This window comes from Cydia pomonella, chromosome 8 (assembly GCF_033807575.1).
Source record: "Cydia pomonella isolate Wapato2018A chromosome 8, ilCydPomo1, whole genome shotgun sequence".
Classification (NCBI taxonomy): Eukaryota; Metazoa; Arthropoda; class Insecta; order Lepidoptera; family Tortricidae; genus Cydia; species Cydia pomonella.
The window spans coordinates 4,050,090-4,077,242 of record NC_084710.1 but is presented as its reverse complement, the minus strand read 5'-3'; the positions used below and the strand labels follow the sequence as shown (position 1 = coordinate 4,077,242).

The 27,153-nt window shown below is 38.3% G+C and overlaps 1 protein-coding gene and 1 long non-coding RNA gene across 3 annotated transcripts in view; both read right to left on the bottom strand.

The window, feature by feature from the left end:
- LOC133520264 (acetylcholine receptor subunit alpha-like) overlaps nucleotides 1-27,153 on the bottom strand; it is a 120,593-nt gene that overhangs the window by 44,580 nt on the left and 48,860 nt on the right. The window contains exons 2-5 of one of the 2 annotated variants that reach the window (XM_061854639.1): nucleotides 26,480-26,634; nucleotides 21,152-21,332; nucleotides 18,458-18,573; nucleotides 10,043-10,211 (exon numbers count right to left, since the gene is read on the bottom strand). In XM_061854639.1, coding sequence (XP_061710623.1) covers nucleotides 10,043-10,211; nucleotides 18,458-18,573; nucleotides 21,152-21,332; nucleotides 26,480-26,634 — 621 coding nt within the window. Of the gene's footprint in view, nucleotides 1-10,042; nucleotides 10,212-18,457; nucleotides 18,574-20,917; nucleotides 21,099-21,151; nucleotides 21,333-26,479; nucleotides 26,635-27,153 lie in introns of both variants that reach the window. The other variant, XM_061854640.1, reaches the window with a different exon arrangement.
- Nucleotides 4,909-8,371, bottom strand: LOC133520276 (uncharacterized). Its single transcript, XR_009799741.1, has 2 exons — nucleotides 7,253-8,371; nucleotides 4,909-6,911 (listed from the first exon to the last, which is right to left on the bottom strand). It is a non-coding gene; the product is annotated as an uncharacterized LOC133520276 (long non-coding RNA).

Sequence of the window (27,153 nt, the reverse complement as noted above, 5' to 3'; positions counted from 1 at the left end):
GTGTGGTAGGGCACAGCACAGCAGATGTCATTCCAGATCTAGAGCAGAGCCCAACTGGGGAAGTACCTCCACCTTACAGAAAACCGCAGCCAAATAACACTTGACCCTACTCATAGTGTTGTGTTCCTGCCGGTGAGTAAGGTTGGCAGAGCTCAACGAGGGGTGTGGGGTTAGGGTCGGCAACGCGCATGTAACTGCTCTGGAGTTGCAGGTGTACATAGGCTACGGAGACTGCTTACCATCAGGCAGGCCGTATGCTTGTTTGCCACCGACGTAGTATAAAAAAAAAAAGTCTGTCGCAGTCTTTGCAGGATTAGTAACACTTTGAAATAAAGTAAACCCTATCTACTTAATAATTGGATTACTTTCATAGCTGAAGATAATGCAAAAATGCTCGTAACAAAAATTAAACTTTTAATAAATCCTTTTAGTACAAATGAATCGCTTGTTCTATAATCAACCTTGGACCGATACGAATAGCTAGGCGAGATGAAGGACGTCTTAAAAGGATTGGCAAGGTAAGAGAAAACATTATAAGCGAATTCCCGTTTCAAATGGCTAAGTTACGGCGGCGCCCCTTGCGACGTTAAATTCAAATAAAAGGAGCAATTCAGAGAAAAGTGGACAGCTCAAATATTAGCCTTTTACCACGACGATTAACGACCGAAGCAACTTTTACTACTCTCTTGAGACAAAGACGTAAGTCATTCCTATTGCTAAAGATGTAAGATAGAATTCTCGTCTTGTAAAGGCACAAGTCATTACCAGACGTTAAGTGTTACCGGCGGTTTATTACGGGACTTTTGAGTACGATGGCGACCTTTTATCAGTATTGTAAAGCCGCAATCAAAGGCATTTTACGGACTCATCTTGAATCCTCTATTGTTTCATAAATCAATACTTGGGCATTAAAGCCTTTGAATGACCGAGCGAATGTTAGATGTGTGCCACAAAATTATAAAAACGTCGTCTGGTGCACTAAAAGCTACTTTTAATTAAAAGATCTAACTTCTATTAGCTGTCAATTACCGAGAAATTTCAAGACTTCAAATCAATTAAAAATCAGTACATACTTTTGCTATGACATATAGTTAGTACCTAATAATTAACGTAAACTATAGTACAGTGCCAAAAATAATAAAAAACTACCAATATATCAAAGAAGATATCGAATGTGTTTTGTATTCCGCGGTAGCTATCTTCTTAATATACAATGTTAAAAAAATATCTATAACGTCAAGGTAACATCGATAACAGACATGTCGATATTTTATTTTGTCAATCACTTTATTTTGCCACAAACACTTCTATGTCTGCTCATTTAGGGTCATCGCGCCAGCCAAGTAAAGGATGACTCACGCTGGACCGGGCCGGGGCCGGGCCAGAGCTTCTGGCGCTTCGTTTTCTATGGAAAGCACCACGTGATCACCGATCAGCCGTCATAAAAAATGACGTGTCGGACGCCTCGGCCTGAGCACAGGTCATCCTTAAGTAGTAAGTAAGTATCGCGTTATAATAAAGTATAAAGGTAATATAATGGTCATTTAAGTTACACCTATCTGTACCTATCAACGCAGTAAAAACAACGTACCTAAAAATAGATACTGCATTAAACATTAAAGGAAGGCTAGAGGTGAGACAGAATATATATTGGTGAAATAAATCTACAGCCATGAATAATAAACGAGGGTTTATTAAGGGACATAAACACAAACGGCGAAAAAGAAAATTGATAAAAAGGGACTGGGTTGTATTTAAAAAGCAACCCCCACTCAGGTATGTTTTGATAAGGTTGGGGTTCAGTAGGCTTTGGGTAAGTTGAGGGTGATGTTCGTGATTGGACTTAGCACCTAAGGTCTTTTCACGAAGGCGTGCAGGAATCTACCAGTAGCAAAATGTTCCATAATATTTATTTATTTATTAAATTCCCGTGCATCTCCTCTCATCTTCGCTCATCTTCCCCTCGGGCAGCCTAAATAGTGTGATTTTACACTGGCGCTTGTGTCGCTTTATTGTTTTTTTAAATTACGTACTATGTATCGAACAATCTTTTAGTATCAAAATAATTCTACCCTCTCTCTCTATCTCTATTGCACGCACGTAATTATATTGCTGTCCCGCCCATGATGCCGGTTGTCAACGTCACTGTGCGAGTTTGACAGCAATATAATTATGCACGTGCAATAGAGTTAACAACAAGGGGCCGGGTACGAAAATCTATATGGAAAACGTTTCTGCTTTAAATTGAGTCCTCACGTGGTTTATTTAACATGCAAATGTACTTGAATTTTTCTGCTTTGCACGTGTCTAACATCACTTTGTGATTTAAATGAATGTTAGGTAATTTTATGCCACGACACCTGGTTGAGTTTAACACCTACTACATACACCTACAGAAACAAAATATGAGCGTAATTGTTCAGACTACATCTTATCAATTCCGATCTGGGTTCATGTAAGGCGGGACAACAGGATTTGCACCTTATTCTCTAAAATTGTGCACCTTACAATATTCTAACGAGTAACATATTTTTCACCTCAGCAGCTCGAGCTCGAACAAGCCTACTTTCGACACTCCAGGGAGGGAGACAAGCTCACAGTGTCTAAAGTGACGTTTCATCAAACATATCCGATCCATATCGTATCTAGACCTAATATTTGACGTATCCCAAACTTCGAATCTGGCCGTATATTTGCAGATCGCATTACCCACTTGCCGCGCTACAAATTACGCCGGTTAGTCAAAGCTCGATTCGTATGGGTTTCATTTCAATTCAATGCTACAAGCGTGGTTGCATTGCCATTGTTTGTTTGTTCATTAAATAACACAGAATTACAGAGCTTATAACGCTTAGGCGCGCATTGTACCTATATATTTATTTGTTATTTTTTTATTAGAAAGCAGGTGGAGTACCCGGGTGTCATGAACTGACTACATTCAACTAACATCTTCTGTAATGCACATGACTTTTAATGTTGAATAAATGAAATGAAATGTATATACCAATTTGTTTCATAGAACAGTGAAACCTCTAAGATATGAAGTTCATAGTCGGGAAAATCAATCTGTATCAAATCAATAAACACAAAGGGCAGAAATAAGTCAAAATCGCTGATTTCTTCAGCGCGCTCAAAACCTATAGGTACATACCCACCCTCCCCTCCCTTCTCCTCCTGTTCCTCTGCCAACAAACTGTCCTACAGTTTGGCACAAGGGTTTTTTGTAAAATGGGTTATATTTATTCAAATTTTAAGGAAATTAATCAAATTAATCAATTTGTGTCAAAAGTATTCTCTGATAGCTTTAAAAATATGTCTCTGTTATGTATGTGTGCGTGAGCGCACCACCCCGCTTCCATTACTACATGTAATATCAAATTGCTATTCTACCTACCCATTGTACCTAGAATCTACTTAATGTGTGTACTTTGACAGTCTATAAGGAATTAAATACCTAAGGGACTTTATTTGCATTGAAACTAATCAAGCTTAGTTGAATCTAATCCAACCTCAGACGTTATAAATCAAATCTTAAGCCCATTGTCGACGGTCTCTTAGCATAGTGACCGAAATCCATCACATGAACGTGATAAGTATAAACTTATGATAAGAATTGTTGATCGATGGTGCAGTGTTTCCTGTCATTATGTATTCAAAGTACGGACAAGGAAAGCCGATTAGTTGGTGTAATTTTTCACCGCATAACGATGTCGTTATTACTGCAGGGCTGAAAGTTATGTAACAGTTATGAAAAACTTGTTTCCTTGTAATGGCTAGAAACAGTTTATATCTAGTATTATGAATAGCTTCGGCTAGTGAGTTGCGTTGGGACTAGTTAATTGCGTTTGAATCGGGTATCTAGAATAGTGCTCATTGTTTTATGCTACCCGTGTAAAAAGTGATAATATTCATAATATGAAACGTGATTAGTTATGTACAGTCAAATGCAGAGAGAGGTGTCACCTCATGCATAGACTGATTGTATGCAGGGGGGGTTACCTCTATCTGCAGCTGACTGTAAAGGATAAGAAAATTTTATTAGTTGGTGTAAATGTTTACCGCGTAATGACGTCGTTATTACTACTGTAGAGCTGAGCGCTTTTGAGAGTAACTGGTATAGAAAACTGTAACTTTGAAATAAATATTGTAAAAAGAAACGGTTTTTTTTCTAGGACAAAAGATAGTCTTCTAGTGAATAATTTACTGGATATAACATTAACACAATGTCTCTGCGACAGTTTCAACTGAAAAAGTTAAATACTTATTTGATTTATATATAGCGAGTTGCATTGAGTTTAGCAAGTTGGGTTTTATTCGGGAGTCCCAAATATGTATTTATGTACTTAGATACAGGTATTTCAAAACACTTTCTTGATAAAAAAGAGTATTTAACGTGTCTGTTTATATACAAAAAATCGTTAGGATCTAGAAATATGGCAATATTGGCTCTGTTACTTAGACCCACATTTAGGTACGTATCTACTGGACTCGCTCGTAAAGACGTGATGAGCCGCCGCGGATCGAGTGCCAAACAATAATAATGTATCTTGTCTGTAATGAATGTTACGAATTTTAACAATATGGAACGGTTTGTGTTCTGAACGAGGTTGCAAGGTTGTGTGACTAGCGTTGGAGAAGATTTAAATGCCCAACAGTCGACATATTTTATTGGATCATGACAAAACGGTGATAAGGGCTTTTTTCATACTTGCCACTTAAGTCTCGGTCTTGGGTTCGAATCCCGGTAAGGACATTTATTTGTGTGATGAGTCATGGATGTTTCCTATATAATACGTAATATTTAAGTATAACTACTACGACCAAAAGAGAGGTATGGGCACTGTGACTGTCACGCATACCAGCTGCGGAACTCCTGCCTCCAGGGGGAAAGGAAAACTGGGCAGTATGGAAAGCCCTTAACAGACTTAGAACGGGAGTTGGTCGGTCAAAAGATAACCCTCTGAGATGGGGTATTGGCCGACAAGGTGATACTTTCTGCGAGTGTGGAGTCCTCCAAATAACAAAACACATGATCGAATGTTCCTTGTGCTCAACGATGTGCACTGAGGAAGATCTCCTGAGGGCTACACCCAGAGGGTTAGAAGTGGCAAAGCAAGAGCAGACAAAAATTTAATTTAAAAAATTTGTTTATTTTTCCCCAACTGGGGAAGCACTTCCACCTTACCGAAAACCGCAGTCAAATAACACTAGACCCTACTCATAGTGTTGTGTTCCTGCCGGTGAGTAAGGTTGCCAAAGCTCAACGAGGGTGCGGGGGTCTTAGGGTCGGCAACGCGCATGTGACTCCTCTAGAGTTGCAAGCGTCCATAGGCTACAGTAAACGTTAACCATCAGGCGGGCCGTATGCTTTTTTGCCACCGACGTAGTATTAAAACAAATATAATTATATATATCGTTGTCTGAGTGGGACGTTTTGGGTAAGAATGTCCCTGTAATATTTATTTGATTTATCACATGGAATAGTATGGAATCAATGCATATTTATTAGCTTCATATGTATCGTCTTTATTATTTAATATATAGTGAATGTGTATATTATATTTGTATATATATGTTATTATATGTATTTTTGTTTGATATGCCTTTGGTGTTGTAATTGTAGCACCGCTCACAATCTCTCTGCTTAGCCTTAAGGTTGACTAGTAGAGAATGACTCGTGGCATTAAGTCCGCCTTTTGTACTATTAAATAAATAAATAGTGTATTCCCATTTGTACTCTGCCCACGTGACCGTCACCATTCATTAGGCGGGAATAGATGGGAATTATTGATATGATTGCACATGGGAATAGTCCCATCTGTGCTCGGTAAGGACAAATGAGAATACACTCATGGAACATGCTACATTAAAAAAAGAAGATTTATGTATAAGATCATGATTTCCTTTCATGACATTCATATTCAAAGTAGGACCAAAGAAAGCCAATAAAGTTGTTGTAATTTTTCACGATGTCATAACAGCGTCGTTATAGCGTTGTTCGCGCCGTTACTTAGACGCACATTTATTACGGACCGCGGCTATTAATGACGATGAGCCGAGGATCGAGTGTGGACAGCTATCATTAGTCTACCGCTTTTAGACGACTTGGTCTTGGTTAATCTATGGAGGAATGAGAGTGCATGGAGAAGGCTGAGATGAGGTAATAAATCTTGGTGTAATGCGGGTTAACGATAAGTTTGATGTTATCAAGTATCAAAATTCTGCCGGGTTAGCACCAATAAGACTTTAGACTAGGTACAATGTCTGAATACATTTAGGTTCAATGTCTGAAGTTGAGATTGTTGTTCTTTTTAAATAAATACTTAGTTTATTAAGCTTAGAATAAATTTAAAATCAATACCAAATTTTAAATGAGGTCTTGGTGGCTCAGATGTCAGAGCGCTAGAGTATCGATCCAGAGGCCGTGAGTTCAAGTTTCACCCAAGGCAGTAATTTGTCCGTTTTTAAATTTATTCTAAGCTTAATAGCATCGTTCGCATACGTTTCTGCTTGTTAAAAAAATTACTTAGTTTTTTGTTTTAAGAATAAATAAGAGTAATTTTATTATGGCTGCCCATGTTCTGTGAAATAGATAGAAATATATGAACAATTTTTACTATGGAAACAACCCTCAAATAGCGAAAGGAATAGTTGACGTAACTGGTGACCGAAGAGCTGGCAGTTTCCTCGCACAACGTATCAGCATTGCGATACAACGGGGAAACACCGCCAGAATCCTTGATACGATGCCTCAAGGGGCTATTTTAGAGGTAAGTATTTAGATACGTCTATTAATACGTCTGTTTATATCTATTGTATAAATGAATGCATAAAACTATCTCTCAGAAACTGGTCAGATTTAACAAAATGAACCTGACTAAGTATAGGTCTGAGCAGTCTGTCAGCAAAACCTGGTAACTAACTAACTAACTGCTTTGGCTCAGCGATTCAAAAAGAATCTTGGCCTCCGAAACGAGAGAACGCCACCTGTCCCGATCCAGCGCGGTTTCCTGTCATGAATCGGCATTCAGCCGATGCAGGTCCGCCTCCACGACATCACACCAGCGGTACCTGGGGCGCCCGATCGGTCGACGGCCGGTTGGTCGCCTCAAGTACGCTTCCTTGACTACGCGATCCTCCCCCATTCTGAGTAGGTGACCGAGCCAGCGAAGTCTGTGGGATTTAGTTACGCCGATGATATTGGGCTCAGCCACCAACTCTTCGATCTCGGCATATTACCTGAACCCTGAACCTGGTATATTATCTGATTATGTCATGCTTTTAAATATAAATTTGAAAGAGGGATCAGGATAAGCGAAGTGAACAGAAGCAGTCATTTGTTTCATCACCGATTGAATAAAAACTCAATCCAGTCCTCGCTCGAGAATAGAAAAGCACCTTAACAACTTGCGCTCCCTAAGGCGATGGTTTCCTTAACAGCAAGAGGCTAAACGTCTCGGTTTAAAATTTCAATGCTCGTTTAAGCGTTTTCTTTCATCTGAATTTTGTATAAACTCGATGGAAATATTTGCAGCGGAAAATTACAGTAATGGTGCTTTTTTTTCTGAAATGTAATCCTTTCAGATTAAGGGTTTATACTTAAATGTATCCGCTGAATTAAAAAGCGTTCCAGGGTGGACGTGGCGGTTAACATTCAAGTTAATTTAATGTTGCCTTCAGTACCCCTAGTGTAAATAAATTCGATTTCCAAAGTGACGTACGCGTTTGCGTTTAGTCTCATTTTGTATTGGATTTCGAAAGAGCGCGCCAAGCGGGACGTTTTGGAAACTCAAAATCCTATACAAAATGAGACTTAACGCAAACGCGTTCGTCACGTTATGATGTCGATCAAAGTTACACTAGGGGTACTGAACAGAGGATGCTTTACTGTTAACTTGTGAAGTTACCTACTCGAACCCTAGATGGCTTGTCAATAAATCGATAATCAATACGCATCTAATAAGGTACATAGTTTCCAATACAGCCCATAGGTGGCGCTGTCCTCAATTAGTAGGGGCTCCAGGCTAGTGAATTAAGCTTTTATTTATTTCACTTTCCTAATATACTCGATATGAAGCACTCGCTTCCTCAAGATCCTCCGATATCCGCCCACGTGCCAAAAATTACAAAATTTGTTTAAAGTTAAGTTGTACTTCTAACAGAAGTTAGCCTAAATGCTCAATATGGCGCAAGTCGATGCTAACCATAATCTTATAATCTTTTAATATGTATTGAATTAACTTGGTAAGGCAAAGACGATTTAAAGATATATTTTATAAATTATAGATTTTCGTACATTGACCCACCTATTGACGTCTCTATTGCACTTGCATAATTATATTGCTATCCCGTTCATGATGCCGGTTGTCAATGTCAATGTGCGAGCTTGACAGCTATATAAATTGAGTGCAATAGAGATATCGATGTGAAAAGCGTCTCTTCTTTAGGCACTATAATGAACTTTTAAATGATTTGACTCCTAAAGATCTGTATTAATAATTTGTTTTTGATGCCATTAGGTATCTCACGTGCACCACGAGCAAGGTGCCTAAAAACAGGGCTCTGAATGCATTTCACGCACACCAATCAACCTGAGCGATCGTCAAATTAGTCAAAACCAAATAAAAGCCTTAGTTAAATTTTGAGATTAAAATCGGCCTCCTAAAGTGTTAAATTATCGGTCGACGGCGTGAGGCGTGCCGAGACCCTGATTTTAGCAGCTTTCAATGGCGGCTGACTCGACTAATTTAAAATATTTAATGAAGCCATCAGTTAATTACTGCTAGGCACTTTGACACAATTACGGCCATTTGTTTAATTTAAATATTTAAGCTCGCTTCATGACCGACATTGTTGACATAATACCCATTTTTTTAAATTACCTAAAAATCTGCTAGTCTGTCTCTTAGTTTCGTAGACAAAGTGTGGTAAATAAGTTTCATAATAAACAACATATTTTCGAATAAATTTGAAGTTTCTTTACTTCAACACTTTGTTATTGCAGAGTATGTGCAGAGCTGCTTGCTACGACTCTAAAGCCCCATATAGACGGTTACAGAACTTGCATGAAATATTCGATACATTGCTAACTAAAGAGTACAGAATTCAGTCGTTCGTTAGAATGTAAATATCGGTATTATACATAATTCTATAAGTATAGGCTAGCCACCCTAAACTCTGACAATAACACCGACTTTTTCCTTCCCCACCGAAAGGCTCTATTATCAGATTAATAACGCTGAAAGATTATTGCGATGGGACAAAACGCAACGCAAGTGGTTTTTGCAAATTGGGCCAAAGAATTAAATAACTTGTTTTACCCTTGTTTGACCTAATAAACTTCTGATTTAATGTAACGTTTCGTGGAATTTTTCATTTGACGGTTGGAAACAGAGAACTTTTCAGACTTTTCAAAGCAAACGTTACCTAACGTAATGAGTTTTATGCGATGGGACTTAAACATGCGATAAAGATCGAAGTGGAAGTATCTTTCAGTTGGTGATTTTCAGTAGAATAAGGGACTCCCATAGACTACAGATTTAATAAGAATCTATACTTGTGTATGTTTTCAAACTGTTAATGTACAGGAACACTTGAGGTAAAACAATGTTTCTCCCACGCACATCCATCTCCAGTCGCGTGCACAAAAATCAAACTTTAGTAAATTTTTCAGCATCATATGACCATTCTTATTTTTTAATCCTGCTCTGTTTATCTACAAACGGTTATAGTTTTGATTTTTAAATACAAGATATTAACTGCTACCCTAATTTCAAGCTCAAGTATAAGAAAATATCAGGTTGGTAGAAAAGCAACTGCTCACTACGTAGTAACTTGCTTTTCAACCCATCTAATGCTAACCCATACATCGCATGAAATAGGCAAGTAGAAAGTAAGTACGGTAAGGATGGAGATTTTTATGCAAGGTATGATGATATTCACAGTGTAGAACAATGTGTTATCTACTTAATACTAACAATTAGTAAGCAGTTACAGTTACACGCATACTTGTAAATTGGTTTAAGATTGTGGATTAGTATACCTTCTCTCCGCTGTCCGACGGCAGGTAGAATGTGAGCACGGTGAGAAAGGAGATGCCCATGCAAGGGATGATGATGTTCACGGTGTAGAACAGCGTTTTCCTCCGCATGGTGATGTTGAACGTGATGTCCAGGTATGGCTCGTCGCAACACGTGTAGAATTTCTCGTTCCTGGAGAAAATGGTATGGAATTAGCTCAATAATTTATTTTAATAATTGATTCGTGGGAGTTGAATTTCGTACATTATTTAAGAATTATATATATATTTTTTTTAATTAATGGCTATCGCCACGAAGGCATTTGCCAGCATTACGTCAATATAGTTCCCCATAAAACGGGATTACGAATTTAGCACGAAAGTGTTGGTCAGATTAAGGAGCAGGGAATAGTTATAATTTTAAATTGTTAACTTTAACCCTTGATTGACACCAAGTAATATTTGTCCTCGGCCGATTAGCCTGACACTTGGAATTTGTCTATGAATTAAAAATACTTAAAAACTTCACAAATCATTGACGTGAGTTTGACGCGTTACATTTATATTTATCCCGCAATTGTGTTCAATATACATTATAATAGAAAAAATGAGTGATATTTAGAAAACGAGTGTTTTCAATCGGTGTTATTAACTTACTTTGTGATTATGTTCTGTGATTTATAATATATTATTTATAAAACTCTGGTTTTTGTTCCGGGTACAGCTACGTATAGTAAAACTGGTAAGTTAAATTTAGATAGTAAACATTGTACATGGTCTGCACCACAGATCTACAATAGAAGTATTTTTGTGCTCCTTATATATGATTATATCCTATCTATAGTTATACATAATATCATTGAAAACTAACAGCAATACTTTTAACTGAACATTGGTGAAACTTATATATTTGTAATATAAGTCCACGGTTTGCCAGTCAACACTGCAAACACTGTAAATCCATATGAAAATGTGTAAGAATTATCCTAATTGACGTTTATGATAAAGCAAACAATCGCGTGTAACCCCGGTGTGAGCCCGATACTGATTCCATTATTTCGCGCAGCAGCTGTATTGGAACTCATTTTGCTCACTTGCCAAGTATTGGAACAGATTCCCATACTTTATGGCCTGAAGCTTAGCAAACATTGAAATGCAAGCCATTTGTTGATATTTAACAAATTTAACATATATCAGTTAAAAAATAAAGATCATAGTCAAATGGCGTTCTAAAAATTTCAATCATGTGTCGAAATATGCCAGTAAATTTACTGTGCCTAGAAAGTTTTCTTTGACAATCCACTTCTATTTCAAATTCTCTTTGCCTTTATACAGTTTGTCTCGAAATCTTGTTTTGTCTGCACACGTGTAACCGATGGGAATGCACAGCCTGATCCGTGCTACCGGATCAGTTTGCCGCCAGAATGCAATCTCAAGTGCCGTGAACTCGATGGGAATTCGTGAAACGGGCTTTACCCATTTGTACATTGTTAAATTGGTTCTTTTATTGGCGATGTAAAAAGGCCTTTGCATAGTTTGCTTTTTTTTAGGTACGGGTATGGACAAGCTGCGCTGAAACAAAATCAAATCAGGTGTCGGGACGCGATGGAAATTTCCAAATCGGTAAGTTTTTCTAATTCTGCTAATATTTTGTTTGTCTAGTTGTAATATTTTCCGTCGTATTATATATTTTTTAAACCGCATGAGAAAATTATCATCTTTTTAAATTTATTAAATTGTTATAAAGTGATGTATAACAGATAAAATACATCATTATAATAACTGTTTTGTTCAATCTCTAATTTCTTGTAGTTTAATTTTTTTTTCTCTACTTAGAATCTAAGAGTACTGGGCTGCGACAGTAAAGGAAACAATAAAAGTTATTATTAAAAACTTCCATTAAGTAATAATACCGACTAATATCAGAACAGAATACCAAGAAAATTAATATCCGTGCACCAACATTATTAGAAATAAAGCTTCAATATCGTTTACTAAACTTCTGCTGCAATATTACATTACAGCAGCGAATAAACAGTTGAATGAGAAGCTAGGACAGCGTAGACGATCTAAGAACCTTTTTGCAAGTAAACAAATGCAGTCGAACTGTTCAAATATAAGTTCTATATAAAGCGGCGTAAGAACGAAGCGGAATGCAAGCACGAAGCGTGATTATGTAAGGACAAAGCCGGAGGCGTTTCAAAGTGGATTTTCCTGTTTTCCTTTCGCGTAGCGCCGGTCGGCTTAAGATAAGTTAAGCGCATTATAGGACCGTGAGGTAATTTTGTTTATGGCTTGGTTTAAAGTGCAGGTACTTCGTCTCGGTTCGCGCATAAATTGTAATAGCATCTGCGTTGCAATCGTGTCGTATTGACTTATTGCTGGTGGCGTATTCGGAAACATAACATGTTATAGATACAAATTCATGTTATGCGTTATGCTCATTTTTAAGAAGAGTTATATGTATACACCGTGTTTTTATTGAATTCCGTTAACTTCGGGGCATGAGTAAGTACGTTTAGGGAAACTAAATGGCATGGGTAATTTAAAAAAAGTTTTTTAGCGAGTGGCGAGTCACCGCCTGCCTTGATAACACTGTATATCACAATGTTATGGCAGGTGTCCGGAACCTTAGCAATAGCCCAGTCTTATTTTCCACCCAAATTCAAACCATATACCAGGACTCTTTCCATTTTTCTGCAATAGCCTCCAATGCCTGGTGAAACCGGTTTATGGGTATCTATTTATGTACACATGAATGGGTTCCAGCAGGCGTTCTACATGACATCAAAGCTCTCCAAACGGCCTCTACGTGTTGGATCTATATCCCCACGCACGCCTTATAAATGATCGGGCTTAAAAACCCGAGAGTTTGTAACGGAGATACAAATAATAATAATAATAATAAATGTTTATCAGATGTCAGTTTAAGATTTTCCCGCTAAATGTGATTTCACCTTTGATTAACACGAATTAGAGCAAAGAAAAAAGTAAGTATATAGGTAAAGAGAGCCCTCTTGAAGCATTTTAAGGAAACTAATTTCGAAGCGCTATCTCTAATTTGGATCCGAATTTAATTATTTATATGTACGTGCACATCTACATATGCATCCATACGTGTAGGTACTTTCGTCCTACATAATATTAGGTCTACTTGGGCGATTTACAATTGTTATGTCTGACAAACATTATACCTACATGTTTTCGAGTTATTTGAATGACAATTTATTATGACAAACAACAAACACATTTACGTCGCTTACTATTCAAGAAGTTAAATCCATATACACCGTGTTTTTTTATTTCTGTTAATTTCAAGGGTGCATTCCTGAGCTTAAATAAGGTAACTTTCTTAAAGGCACCGGTATTATAATTAACTCCATTTCGGAGATAATCAACAATTTATTTTTATCTTATAAGGCCCTTACAGGCGAGGCGTGTGTGAGGCCTTATGGTCTGTTTACATATTGATTAGTGTTTAGTACGAGTTTATACATTTACTACAAAACGAACGTACTATCTCGGACGGTCGATATTCGATATGACATTGATATGTCACAGTAAAAAAAATACAATTTTTTGAATATTAACTATGCTATTTACTTTCCTTTAACGTAACTTATCCATACCCCGAAGTTAACGGAATTAAAAAAAAACAGGGTATATATATATATAACTATGTCTATGTTTATACCTCCAGCATTTTAAATTAACCTCCTGTAAGCCTCAACGCAAAAGAAACTTAAATGAAGCGAATTGGGGCAGCGTTCCGTTTTAAAGGGGTGAGTTGCGTGATAAGGACGGCGAATGGGGTCCTTACAGCGCGGCTTAACGTAGAAAAGCGGATACACGTCGTAAAGTGATGTCGAGGTAAGTGATGTTGGCTTAATAACGACTCGTTCGAGGGCCGAGGATAACGGCTCGGGTAGTCGGTGAGAGAACTCACATGCGAGTTTAGAGTCAGACCAAGAGCTAAGTTGGCAGCGATATTAATAGAAAATGGTTACGTCATAGAAATTTGACGTTTAAAATAACTCTCGCGCTCTGTCCGGGCTGTCAAAATCGCTGCCAACTTATATTGGTCTGACTCTAATTACATTTCCGAGTTCCGACTGATGAAACAGCACTCCAAATGTATCTACACGCACGCGTTCAAAAGTGTAACAGTCTTTGTTCTACATAATTTATAGAAATATCTGTTCTTATTAAGCTACTAGCGACTCGCCCCTGCCTCGCACGGGTAAACCTTAACAAATTATATACCTAAACCTTAGAAAGGTGAAAACCGTATGAAAATCCGTTCAGTAGTTGTTGAGTTTATCGCGAGCATACATACAAACAGACAGCGGGTGACTTTGTTTTATAAGATGCATAAATTTGACATTGGTACTTTTGATGTGTAATCTGATCGTTTACTTAGATGCGACTGTACGACCAATCCGAGCGATCAAACGTCGTTATATAACGAATGCGAGTTCTCGAGAGACAGAGAATCCACTGCGTCACGAGTAGGTATAAGATAAGCTATGAAATAGGTATAGTACCTACTTGGAGCGATGGGTAGTTTAAATTAGCTAATTACCTACTAATCGATCTGTACCCCTAGTGTAAATAAATTCGATTTTGAAACGTGACGTACGCGTTTGCGTTTAGTCTCATTTTGTATGGGTTTTTGAACAGCGCGCCAAGCGGGACGTTTTGGAAAGTCAAAAATCTCATACAAAATGACACTTAACGCAAACGCGTACGTCACGTTACGCTGTCGAAAATATTTACACTAGGGGTACTGATTGCTTATATTTATATTTTATTATAAAACAACACAATTAATTAACATTTTAAAGTTGTAATCCGACGTCACCATTAACCGACTTGCCACACCGGCAGCCAGTCAATCGGTGAGTAACTTGTCGTATGCGTTGCGTTTTGTCATACATTTCGCTCCGTAAACAGTGCGTCTACCAGGTCAATTCCAAGAATATAATGTGATACTGATCTAACATGGATCTGACATCATTCCAATATTGCAATTTGGATGGGAGTGGAACATTCCAAGATGGCTTCAATCTTCTTTAGAGGACCTGCTGAATTGCGCATTAGATATAGACTTTCAACAAAAAACATCTCTTGACACTGACAGATCAGTATCAGATCAGTATAATCATATTGGATTGAGATCTACGAAATACATAATCTGTAGAAAATTCAACTGTCTAACTATCACGGTTCATGAGATACAGCCTGGTGACAGACGAACAGACGGACGGACGCACGGACAGCAGAGTCTCAGTAATAGGGTCCCGTTTGACCCTTTGGGTACGGAACCCTAAAAATCGAATCCAAAAAGGTCACTTTTGATACTGACAGATCAGTATAAGATCAGTATCCGATCAGTATGAGATTTAATTAGCTAAAACTCGAATTAGTCGGTACGTGTCTTGAAAAGTGTTCTCGTCGATCTTTAACAAAATGAGCAAGAAAATTGGGTAAAATCAACCTTATGGTTCATTAAAAAAAACATAGAAAGAGCATCTTCTCGTACGCGTTTGTTTTTTGCAAGAATAAAACTGATTAAGTAATTAAATACTATTTATTGTGAAATACATAATGAAAATACAATAAATAAACGAGAATATAGCTATGTCAAGCGGTTAGGAATTTACCAAGTAATAATAATAATAATAATAATAATAATATTCTTTATTGTGCACAACGAAAACATGATTAAATACAATAAGTAAAACCATCCGTGGCTCCTGTATTGCGAGTACATGCGTTCTTGAAACGTACACACTTGTACATCGAACGAGGAATTCCGTGTCTTTCGAATGCAACAGTGAAGCGCACTTTACTCGACATTCCGGCATTTCATACAGAAGATCGGTCCGATTCGAAGAATGATTAAGTCACGTTTAAAAGATCGATAGCTAAACGACATGTCATAATTGACGTTTTTTTCGATTCCGCTGTGATCCCAATAGGATCTATCTACGATATTACGTTATCTTTTTTGGTTTTAGTTTTATCGAATTATTGCACAACTAGTTGAGTAGCCCTAGCCTGTGGCTTCCAAAGAGGATGTGTTGGTTCCAATCCCAGCTTATTCCAATAGTAAATAATAATAATAGTAAATATTTGGGGACAATCGTACACAGATCGGCCTAGCCCCAAGCAAGGCTCGTACTATGGGTATAGTCGTTAGATTTATAGCTTACATATATTTTATGTATTCATATGTTTATGTACCTTCCTACATATTGATGCATAAAAACAGGCGATAGATTTCAGAAGAGAATCTCTTAGGTTTTAGGTAAGAGAAATAATTATGTATATGTACTTAAGCGTGGGCTAAATGATTTAATAATAATGGCAAAACAAAATGATATCGTGAAATTTTGGATGCAAATTCCGTGTAGGTTAAATAGTGTAATAATTATGGGTATGCAATACAGAAAAAAATGCACGGTATACGTTAAGAATAAAAGGTAGAAACGTGCAATTCTATCTACACATAGAAATAGATATAGCTCCACAGCTCGTGCTACGATTATTTTCTTGGGGCAAGCAAATCGTAACAGAAAATGAAAAGAGAGACAACTCAGAAAAGGAATAATGGCTGTTTGCTCAGTCTCTAGCAGTGAGCAAAGACCGCTCCATCAAAAAATAAACAATAATTAATACGGGGAAATTTCTGTTAGTGCCGGACAAGGCCTCATCTAGGTCTGTATTCTTGTAGCTTGACTAGAGTTCGAGTTTTAACCCTACTAGTGAATAATGGTTGTTTCCTAAAAAATAAATATAGTCGGCGCAACGTATGAACCAGAATTTGACAGCAATGAGTTAAACCGCAGGTCTTATAAATCTTATAATAATAATAATAAAATTCTTTATTGCACATACAAAAAACAGATACTGAAATGGAGAAAATACATACATTAGTAGGTAACAACAGGCGGACTTATCGCTGAACAGCGATCTCTTCCAGACAGCCTTCAGATAGTGAGATAACGAAAGAAGCGAAGTTAACGGTTGGTGCAAAATAAAGAAAAAAGTAGGTAAAAATACAATATAACACATATAATTAAGATAGACTACATTTATTACTATATACAAAAAATTATGTATACACGTATATGACAGTTATGCATTCCTTCACAGTTACCTTCTGCTCCTTATTAGATTGCACCAACTATGTTTTACAGCGGTCATGAATATTCCATTTACAATTCAAACATGTTTTGCGTATCTTCATCTTACTGAGCGTAATACAAATCAGTCTCTCGCAGCAAGTAATGAGTGACTATGCATAATTTAAGCCATTGAATGCCAAGAACCTTCTTCACGCTCATATCTCACAGAATGCTTATTTATAAACGTCATGGCATACGCCTGTCAAAGTAACCTTCATGCTTTTAACTTTTTCTTATTGACCCTAAGCTTATGCTGTTTTAACTCGGGCATTTTGTTCGTATGTACGGATGTTTTCCTCTACAGGTCGTATTTCTCAACCGATTGTTAGGAAATTTTGTGACCAGAATCCATGATTAAATAGATTTTTTGTTAACCCAGATTTTGGAAAATTTTCAAAATGCAGCATAACATCTATGCTATGGCGCTTAAGACCATTCTGTTTTGATAATGACTCAACGAACTAAGTGTTTTACACTTTTACAGTTTGTAAGCTTATCGCGAGGTCTGCAGCTCAGAGCCACTTGTATTTAATAGCTTCTATAAATACCATAGTGAAATTTGCACGTGCGTGAAATCTTTGCATATTAAAAATGGTATTTGAACAGTATAATAATCCACGATCACACAAAATACGAGTTCTTCTGAAGCGAAAGGTCGCTGGCGGGCAAGCGACGATAATAGCGCCCGTTAGTGAAAATAAATTACCAGGATATTTTCTCATTGTGCTCCTTCCTTTGTGGGACGAATCATTTTCGCCATTTCAACAAAAACACCCAAATATAGAATACAATATTGTATTCCATCTGATTCCTGTAATCAATACGTGGGCTAATGGCAAAGTGGTTTACGTAAGGGTCTGATGTTCTTAATGTTCTTATGTACTAATTTGGTATAGGTATGGCGGAGTTCTACTAGGATTTGATTTTTATTTACTGTTAATTGTTTAAACTTTATCGTACAATAAAAATAAGTACAAATGGCGGACTTAATGCCTTATGGAATTCAACCATAGGGCAAAACAGAAATTCTCGAATGTGCAGTGAGAAAAAATATTCAGAAAACATAAGCAACTTTGGATAACTATTAACTTTTAAATTGCTTTTGGACTAGCGTTTTATTTGAGCGTAGTTCGTTTGCGTTGCGAGATTATGTAGGTAGGATTTGTTTACTTGATTCAATGGTAAGGGGTTGGTGGACTTACGTATTACAGAAATTACGAACGTAATGAGAGCTTAGACTTTATCTCACCTGACCGCAGGCACCTCCAGTATGTCCCACTCCACGGACATGTAAAACTCGGAGAGATCCACCCCCACCGACACCACGTTGCTGCCGGCCTGCTCATCCATATGCCTCAGGTCCACCTGCCATCACATCACACACGTTTTATATCAAGTACCTGCTGGAAAATACGTAGTGTACTTTGTGTGGATTGGATCTACGATTTCTAGTTATCTGTAACGTTTAGCCAATTTTAGTTAAGCTATCAATAATGCAATTAAATAGCTTTGTTAAAATGCATTTATGATAGAATGAAATTTTGATCGACAACTAATGCTTAGAAAGTTATTGATAGTAAAAAGGAAATAAAAAATGTATAGCCTAATTGAACATAATATTTTATAATTAATTTTGGTATTAAACATTGAAAGCTTTATTTTAAAATTAAATATGCAATATATATAGAGCAAGAATATGTCCCGGATTAAGATATTGCTATCAAAAAACTTTTTCAATGTTTTGGTAATAATATACAGTACCGTAGTACCTATAAACATATATTTTGCTCTATTGCATTGCCTTTATTTTTAATGAATATTATCACTATTCTAGTTTAAATGGTCATCAACACATCCTATTTAGTTTCAGTTTATTTATCCGATACATGCATCCTGTCACACAATGTGTACAATCTCTAAAACCTAAAAAAAAAACATTTTGCAAATATTTCAATACTCGTATGCTGTACACTCCGAGTGCAGCTAAGCAGCTAGCACGAGCAGTCTAACTTATTTAGTGTAAAACGTATTCAAGGTGACCTTCGAAGAAAATCTCTAACCACATACCACAGAGTGTGCCAAGTGGGATGTACCTGTCTCAACAAAATTTAAAAAAACGTGGATAAAAAGTTGTAATATTCGCTCAATACATCATCAACCATAAACACAGAAGAGTCAATGTCAAAAACATCAATATTCCGAATCATGCGAAGTAGTGACAACGCGTAAAACACAGAGAACACCGAAAAAAACATTAGGTTTGGTTTGGAGACGCCGTGTGAGTTAAAGGATGGAGTCGGCCTCTACTCGTCGTTAGGAAGTTACCGTCTCGCGTACGACAACGTTACATTTACACGGTAACGCACATATGCGTGCGATCGAAAAATCTGTAAAGGACATCGGGAGCGCCGGCTCCGTCGCGTGTGTGTGTTCGCGCGGCGGGCACCGGTCGGCGGCGCGCGCTCTACGCCCGCGTGCCACCACTCACATGTCGTTTGTACCACCGTGCAGCGAGCAGCCTCACAACTATTTATACTCAAACACGAGTGTTGGCACCAGGCGCAAGGTTCATTAAGTGGAGCATGCAACAGACGTCGCCACGGTTCAAGCGAGTCTTCTATCGTCCTCGCTTCAACCGTCGCGCCGTTCACACTAGGAGTCTTAACATCTAGCTTAGATATTGTGCACTATGGACTGTGTCTGGATCGAGTAGGATTACTTGTTTCGGAATGATCAGGTATCATGCAATGGACGACGAGCGACACCGAATTCTTACAGCCACTACGATGTCGCTAATAGGGAAAGGTATAAAATATGCAACGTGATGACTGTTTTATGCTCGGAAGTGTAAGTTGAACGTTTAGTGTGAACGTCACATCTGATTAAGTCACGTGCTGTGCTTTTAACTTGTTCGCGTGTAGGTATCGTGTGAAGCTGTGTCAGAGCCGTGTCCGCGGTCCGGGCGGGCGGCCGCCGTGATCGGGAATGCAAGTGGGTGGAGTGAAGCCGGAGTCATGCGGTGAGTATAGTGTACATCGATCGTGGGGAGCATGCAGCAAGCGTCGTCGAGGACGTGTACCAGTGTGTGTATGTGTGGCGCGAGCGGAGCCAGCTAAGGAGGGGTGCACACGGCGCGTCCTGCGGCGCGGCGAGTCCTGCCGGTCTGATGCAAGCTTGCCGCTGTCATTTCTGCCGATGCAGCTCGCGGGCGCGGCAAGACGCACGCGGGACGGGATGTGTCGGAGAGGAACGGATCGAGTGAAGTTTTTGCATCCCATATCACCTGGCAGTCAGAATTTTATACCTTTCCGTGTCGAGCGAGGAAGGCCGATCGATCTAGTGGAACCGGCCGAGGATATTCTGGAGCATTCGTGGTCACGCACGTTGACATACCGCTACTCCACATACTTTAAAACATCATTACATCACCATCGCAATAGGAAAATAAACTTGCAACATGTCAGAGCTAAACGAGCGAGCTGCGGGCGGGGAGCGGGCGATATAGACGCGCGCTCTACGCCTCTACGCTAGCGCCGTCTTACAGTCAATATGTAAAAGTGAGTAAAACATACCACATGGACAGAAAAGTAATGATAATTACACGACGAATTACGTTCGAGCCAACAAGCTATTGCATGGACATCGGCCGACGCGGGGCCCTACGGCTACGGCCCGCGCTCGGCGCCAAGCAGCCTACAGCGGGCGTCACCTTGAAGCCGTCATACGTCCAGCTGCCTAACTTAAGCACACAGGTTTGCACGTCGTAAGGAAAGAACTCGACGTCGATCGAGCAGGAGGACTTATAGACGGCGGGCGGCTGCCACACCACCATGCCGTTGTAGTACACGGTGGCCTTGGTCATCAGCGTCACCTCGTAGTTGCCGTCGGCGCTGCGGACAAACAGAGCGGTCAGCGAGAGCGGTGGGGGGCTCCGCGCAATTACCTTGAATCCGTCGTACGTCCAGCTACCGAACTTAAGAACGCACGTTTGCTCGTCGAACGGAAAATATTCCACGTCTATTTCACAGGAAGACTTGTAAATCGCGGGCGGTTTCCATTCGACCAGCCCCTGGTGGTAGATGGTCGCCTTGGTCGCCAACGTTACCTCGAAGTTGCCGTCAGCACTGCAATGTTAACGCACATTTACAAGCCGGCTCGCGGCTCCTAACTTTGCCTCTGGGTGTCGTGTCGGCAACTGCATACGGGTTGCTACTGCGTATGTGTCGGGTCGGCTACCGCGTGCCTGTCGTGGCGGGATCAGACCAATTATTTGCGGTGTCTATACAATACTTACAATAAAATCAACGTGTGAGTAAGTACGAGTAAGCATTTAGTAACAAGATAATATTGACGAGTTATTTGAACTAAGAAACAACAAGTGATGACGAAAGTCGTGTCTTGTGTAATCAGGTGTACCGAGTTTTTGAGTAGTACGCAGTGTATTCGTCTATAGTTTTCTTTAAGAATAACCTACTACATTTAAGAATTTGTGAAGTCGTTTCCCCATTCAAAAAGAAATCACTTTACGCGGTGATTTCATTGTTATTGTTGTACCGTTTAATTAGTCGTTCACATTTATTTTTTAATTTTAATTCAGCCTCTCAATTGTGTTCGCCGTCAGGTCGTTGAGTGCGCTCCATTGTGCCAGGGCGATCATTATTCCGACTCCAACTTTATCGCAAACGCTTAGAACTTTCAATGCGGTGATAAATAAAATGGAAGGTATGCGAATTTGAAACGGACTGGGTAAAGCATAAGGCGAAGTATTCGTTGAGACTCAACCGCGCTTTCGATGCATCTGTCGCACCGCATCGCATAAGATATTCACGCCGACACGAATTTCTCGACTCGGTTCTAGACGGCGTGCGTTCCGATCTATCAATTATTCGCACAAGGAAACAAACAAAACCAGTTACACAACACAACATAAGGCACACTTACATGCAATAACATTTAAGTAAAAGGTATCGTTTTAGCACAGTTTATTTATCAATTTTATTTTATACACCAACATATAAAGAAAGGTCAAGCCAAGTAACTACGTAAACGTGAAAATTAAAGAGAAATGGAATGAAAATGGGAATGAGGGTTAGAAAATAGTTATTTGGAAGAATCGACGAGGCCGCCGGCGGTAGTGGTGTCCCGGGGTGAGCAAAGAAGGGTGAAAGAGGCAAAAAGGTGCGCCTTAGTCGAGAGGCGCGCACAGGTTGCGGGCCGGGATCGGAAATGAGTAATGTCTGCTGTCCGGACCATTTATCAACGTCCGACGCTCAAGGTATAGAACAAAATTAATGCGAACGCTATAATTCAACTGTGACACTTCGATAGAAACTTCTGTACAAAGAATTGATAATTTTGCACTTTTATAGAGCTTTGCGATTCGTAATCGTATAAGCGTATAGATTTTTGTATTATTGCTACGACACCCGTTTTTTATATTAAAATATTCACCTATTTATCCCAAAGCATATTTAATATTTTTGTATTATTGCTACGACACTCGTTTTTTATATTAAAATATTTACCTATTTATCCCAAAGTATATTTAATATTTTTCATGCAAAAGATGGTCCACCGCGGTAACTGTACAGTTAATCACATTATTGATATCGCTTTTAATGTCTGCAAATAGCTTTGAAAGTCCAATTTTCACTCTTCCGAGTATCATTGAAAATCCTTCTGAAAAATCGGGGTCGCCTATCACCTAAAAAATTAACAAATAAATTCGTACATAAGTCTATTCGAAATCTTTAGGCAGTCAGTGAAGGAAAGCATGAAAATACATACGTTGGTACACTGTAGCAAAAGTACAAGAGATAGAAGAACTAACGCGACTGTTATGGATTTCATAATATCGAAAATCAATAGCACAAGTGGAGTGGTTCGAGTAGATGGGTAAGCACGACTACACTCTGTTATTGCGAGTCACTGGGACCTTTTGTTTGCTCGGTAAATATTTAACAATGGAACGGCAGACGGCACTGTATCGCTAAACGTACTCTAATTACACCTACAACTTAGATGTCGGAATTTAATACATCCCGCAAACCGCTTCAAAGTTCTAAGCAGCCATATTAATTATTCCGCGGGGACCACACACTTAGGTTAAATTTTGCTGTCATTATTAAGCAGTGAGTCGAATCCTACACGAGTGATCTAACTTACAAAATTTAATATGAATATTTGGAATATCGGAGCTTTTGTTTTTGCTAGACTAAATAATTCAAGCATTCGAGAGACAAATTATGAAGACAGTGGCATTGTTGTTACACAATATAATATTAGCTTTGAAAAGATACCTATATTAAAAATGTATTTGAGGGTTCGGGATGGCACTTGTGGTCGCTACGCAAGATTCATGTTTACTATTATTTTTTGAAACATAATCCTTATTATTATTTCTTTCTTTATACTATTCTAGTCGCATGCGGCCATGTATGTTTGTCGTAAACGGTGTTGTATGCGTTATTTCGAAGGGTAATGTAACGGGTGTGTTGGGTGTTGTTGGTGTCAAATCAACATCATGTAGGTAAACAAAGCTAATAATGTCTTCGAACTAAGTAATGCATTGACATATAAAAATACACGAAAATGAATTCACTTCTGTATTATTTAATTTTTTTTTTAATATTTGGTGAAGCACCGATGCATCGTGGCTACTCATGTGGCAAATGTGTAAAAACCCCTTCTTAAAACACAGTACATACTGCCCATTACCATAGATTAAAAAAAAGCTATATATATTGTTCTTTTGTCAATATGATTTCATATTTTGATCAAAAGATTTCGTGAATATAATATCTAGAGATAGGGTTTTTTTTAAAGGCAACAATAATTTATCGTATACCTACAAAAACCGAATATGTATAGTATTATAGTCGCTATGCCACAACCCGTAATATCATCCGCTCGAGGAACGCGTATATATTGCATACCTAAAGCAGTTATTAATAATCATTACTTCTCTGAATATACCAATATACCATTTTTTTTAGTTTTACCTGTACATTTTATTCCGAACATATGGTGGTATTTCGTACTTCGTACCTACACGAAGAGCGTTCACGTAGCACTTATCGTAAGTCATCCCGCATTTATATGGCACTCATGTCGGATAAACGTACACCTCGAAGGTGGGTTATACCGCGAATTACGAAAACGGCGACGGGGGTCACACGGGAAGGTCGTCGCTTTTTCTCGAACATTCTACGTGTTGATGGAACATCGATAGCTTTATATGCAAATTTGTGTTTACGCTTTTAGTGCATAGAGATTTAGCTTAACAGGGATATTTTAGGGTCGACACTACTATGTAATTATAGGTAAGAAGCCGGCATTTATATGTAAAATACAATTTATATTCGCGTTTAGAAAAATTTACCTGTTTGTTAATTTATCAATTTCTACTTGTACAGCCTTCAGGTATATTGGAGCGGCCAAGGTGCTCAAAAATATCTAAACAAGCCCTGACAATAGCTTCCTAAGACAACCCAGAGTACAAATTTTTGGACTTATTCCAAAATCTAGTTTGAACTTTTCTCGTGTGACTAAGGATTCCAAATTCAAAAACAAAACAAGTGCTTCTGGGTCTCAGGTGGATAGAGGCGTGTTCAGATATTTGTGAGCGCCTTGGCCGCTCCGATATATCTGCTGGAGACTGTAGATGTAAACCGCATTACTAAAATCATATTCGGAAATTGGGTAATCCCGAAAATCATTTAAAAATCACTTATATTCCGTTGTAATAAGAGACCCTTTTTTCGGAATTAATCGCCACTTTTTTTTAGAGTATTTTACTTTTTTCCTTTTAGAATTTACCCGAATACAACTTACCTGTAATTATTTGAGCAATTTTCCTGAATCCACTTTGTGAGCACATTTTTCGTGGATACTGCTTGAAAATATTATCAAATCTACGGCAATTTCACCGAAAATGTAGTGAATCTTTCGAAGTTCTGTAATAAAGATTCAGTAGGTACGTAATATACAATATGTGTGGATCAGTATGGTTTCGTCTAAATGCTTCCGGCTGTCAGCCATCAGCTCTCGCATCTCGGGTAACAACGTTTAACGCTTAGCATAACACATTTGGTTTTCTTACTCAGAAAAACAAACCTATAAAGCTCATTGCGACAACACAAGCATGAAAAACACACACACATTTTCCAATAATTCTGTCGAAGTGTGAAATTATTTTCCGGGCTTAATGAGCGTTCAATACCTCTTATAACGAGTTAAAGTCCTTTTGTAACAATAATTAAAATAAAGTTAGGCATTAACACGAGCAATAAACAATTAATTAAATGTAAAAGTTTACGTTAATTGGTTTTCTTGATTTGGCTGTAAGAATTCTCATCTTCGACGGCGCAGTTAAAATTACTTGACGGGATCAATTTAAAGTTGACAGTTACGGCTGTTACAATAATTTTACCTGAGTGAAGAGTTTTGTCAAATTGATTTTATATTACACCTATAATGGGAAAAACATTTTAAAAGAACTAATCACAAGTTTTATAGAGGACGTTACAGTCTGCGGTTAGGGTTTTAGGGTATGTTTCATTTTAAAAGATTGGTGTGTCAGATCGATACTGGTTTTCTGTAAGTTCAATAAAAAGAAAGTCAAGAATAGAAACTGGGGGCCGATTATTGAATTTCGAGTACTGGATTTCATCACTCGAAAATCTGTGGCAAAAGGCGAAATGCTTTTTCTGAAATACGAGCGATAGAAATTGGGAATGTAATGGTATTGACCACTTGTTTTCAATTCTATTAGTAAAATTTGAATGCCTGGTAGTGGAGATAGTATTGAACGATAGTATCGAAATTTAAAAATCGGGCCCCTGATAGATTATTTGTCAAAAGGCATCACGCTAAGGTATTCGACACTTAATTTTCTATGACGGGTGATCGGTGATCACGTAATGCTTTCAGAAAACGAAGTATCGGACGTCTCCTCTCCGACCCAGTCCGTTCTAGAGTGATTATTAATGCAAACTTTGCTAAATTAAATTATGTGTTGACAAACAAGTCCGTTTCGACTTTAAAGTTTCAAGTTTGGAGTGAAATACGTCGGAATAGGCAAATTAAGATTTTTGACTCCCACGGTAGGCCTTCTCTTTTTTATCATAATAATATAAAATAAACAAATGATGTGAACAAGGAAAAGTTGACGATAAAATCGATAAACTAAATATGCATCGATGCTTCACCAGCAATTATTATTATTTCAAATTTAATACAACACATTGCAATTATTAGGTCTCGTACATACTTGTTGTAAAGCACAATATCAGGCCTCCAGATGTGGTCGGAAGGCACGTGCAGCATGTGGACCCCACCATACTCCTTGGGCTCCCAGCGCAGCTTGTAGTCGTACCACGACTGCTCCACCCACAAGTTCGTGGTCATTATCTGGTTCTTGAGATTCTGGAACAAAAAAGAGAGAAAGGATTAAGTAGTCTGTGGTGTCAATTTTGTTTTGGTATACGCAGTTCAGAGAGCGGAGTCTTACAAAAATTGTACCTAATACCGCTTTTTTCGATCACAATGCGGCTACCAAAAAATGTATGCTAGTTAAATTCGAGCGGAGTCATCAATCACTTTTTGTTGTTGTTGTTGAAATTTACAACAGATTAAAGTTCAAAGACAAACATGGTATCCTCGGACCCGAGCACGCCACACCTGACCTTTATTGTCCGCAATGGAACTCGCATAAGAGTTCGCGCGCTGCGCTGCCGTCTAAATAAGTCCTAAATTTCAATAAATAATTTAAAAAAACGTTTATTCATGAATAATGCTTACAACTAATTACATTAATTGTTTTCTCAAACCACAATGTGGTTAGTTCGCAGACGAGGCTCCTATAAATTTATGTAAGCTAGGTAGTTTATATCTTACTTAAACTTATCTTCATTGTATTATTGAACATTTTACCACACACACTTA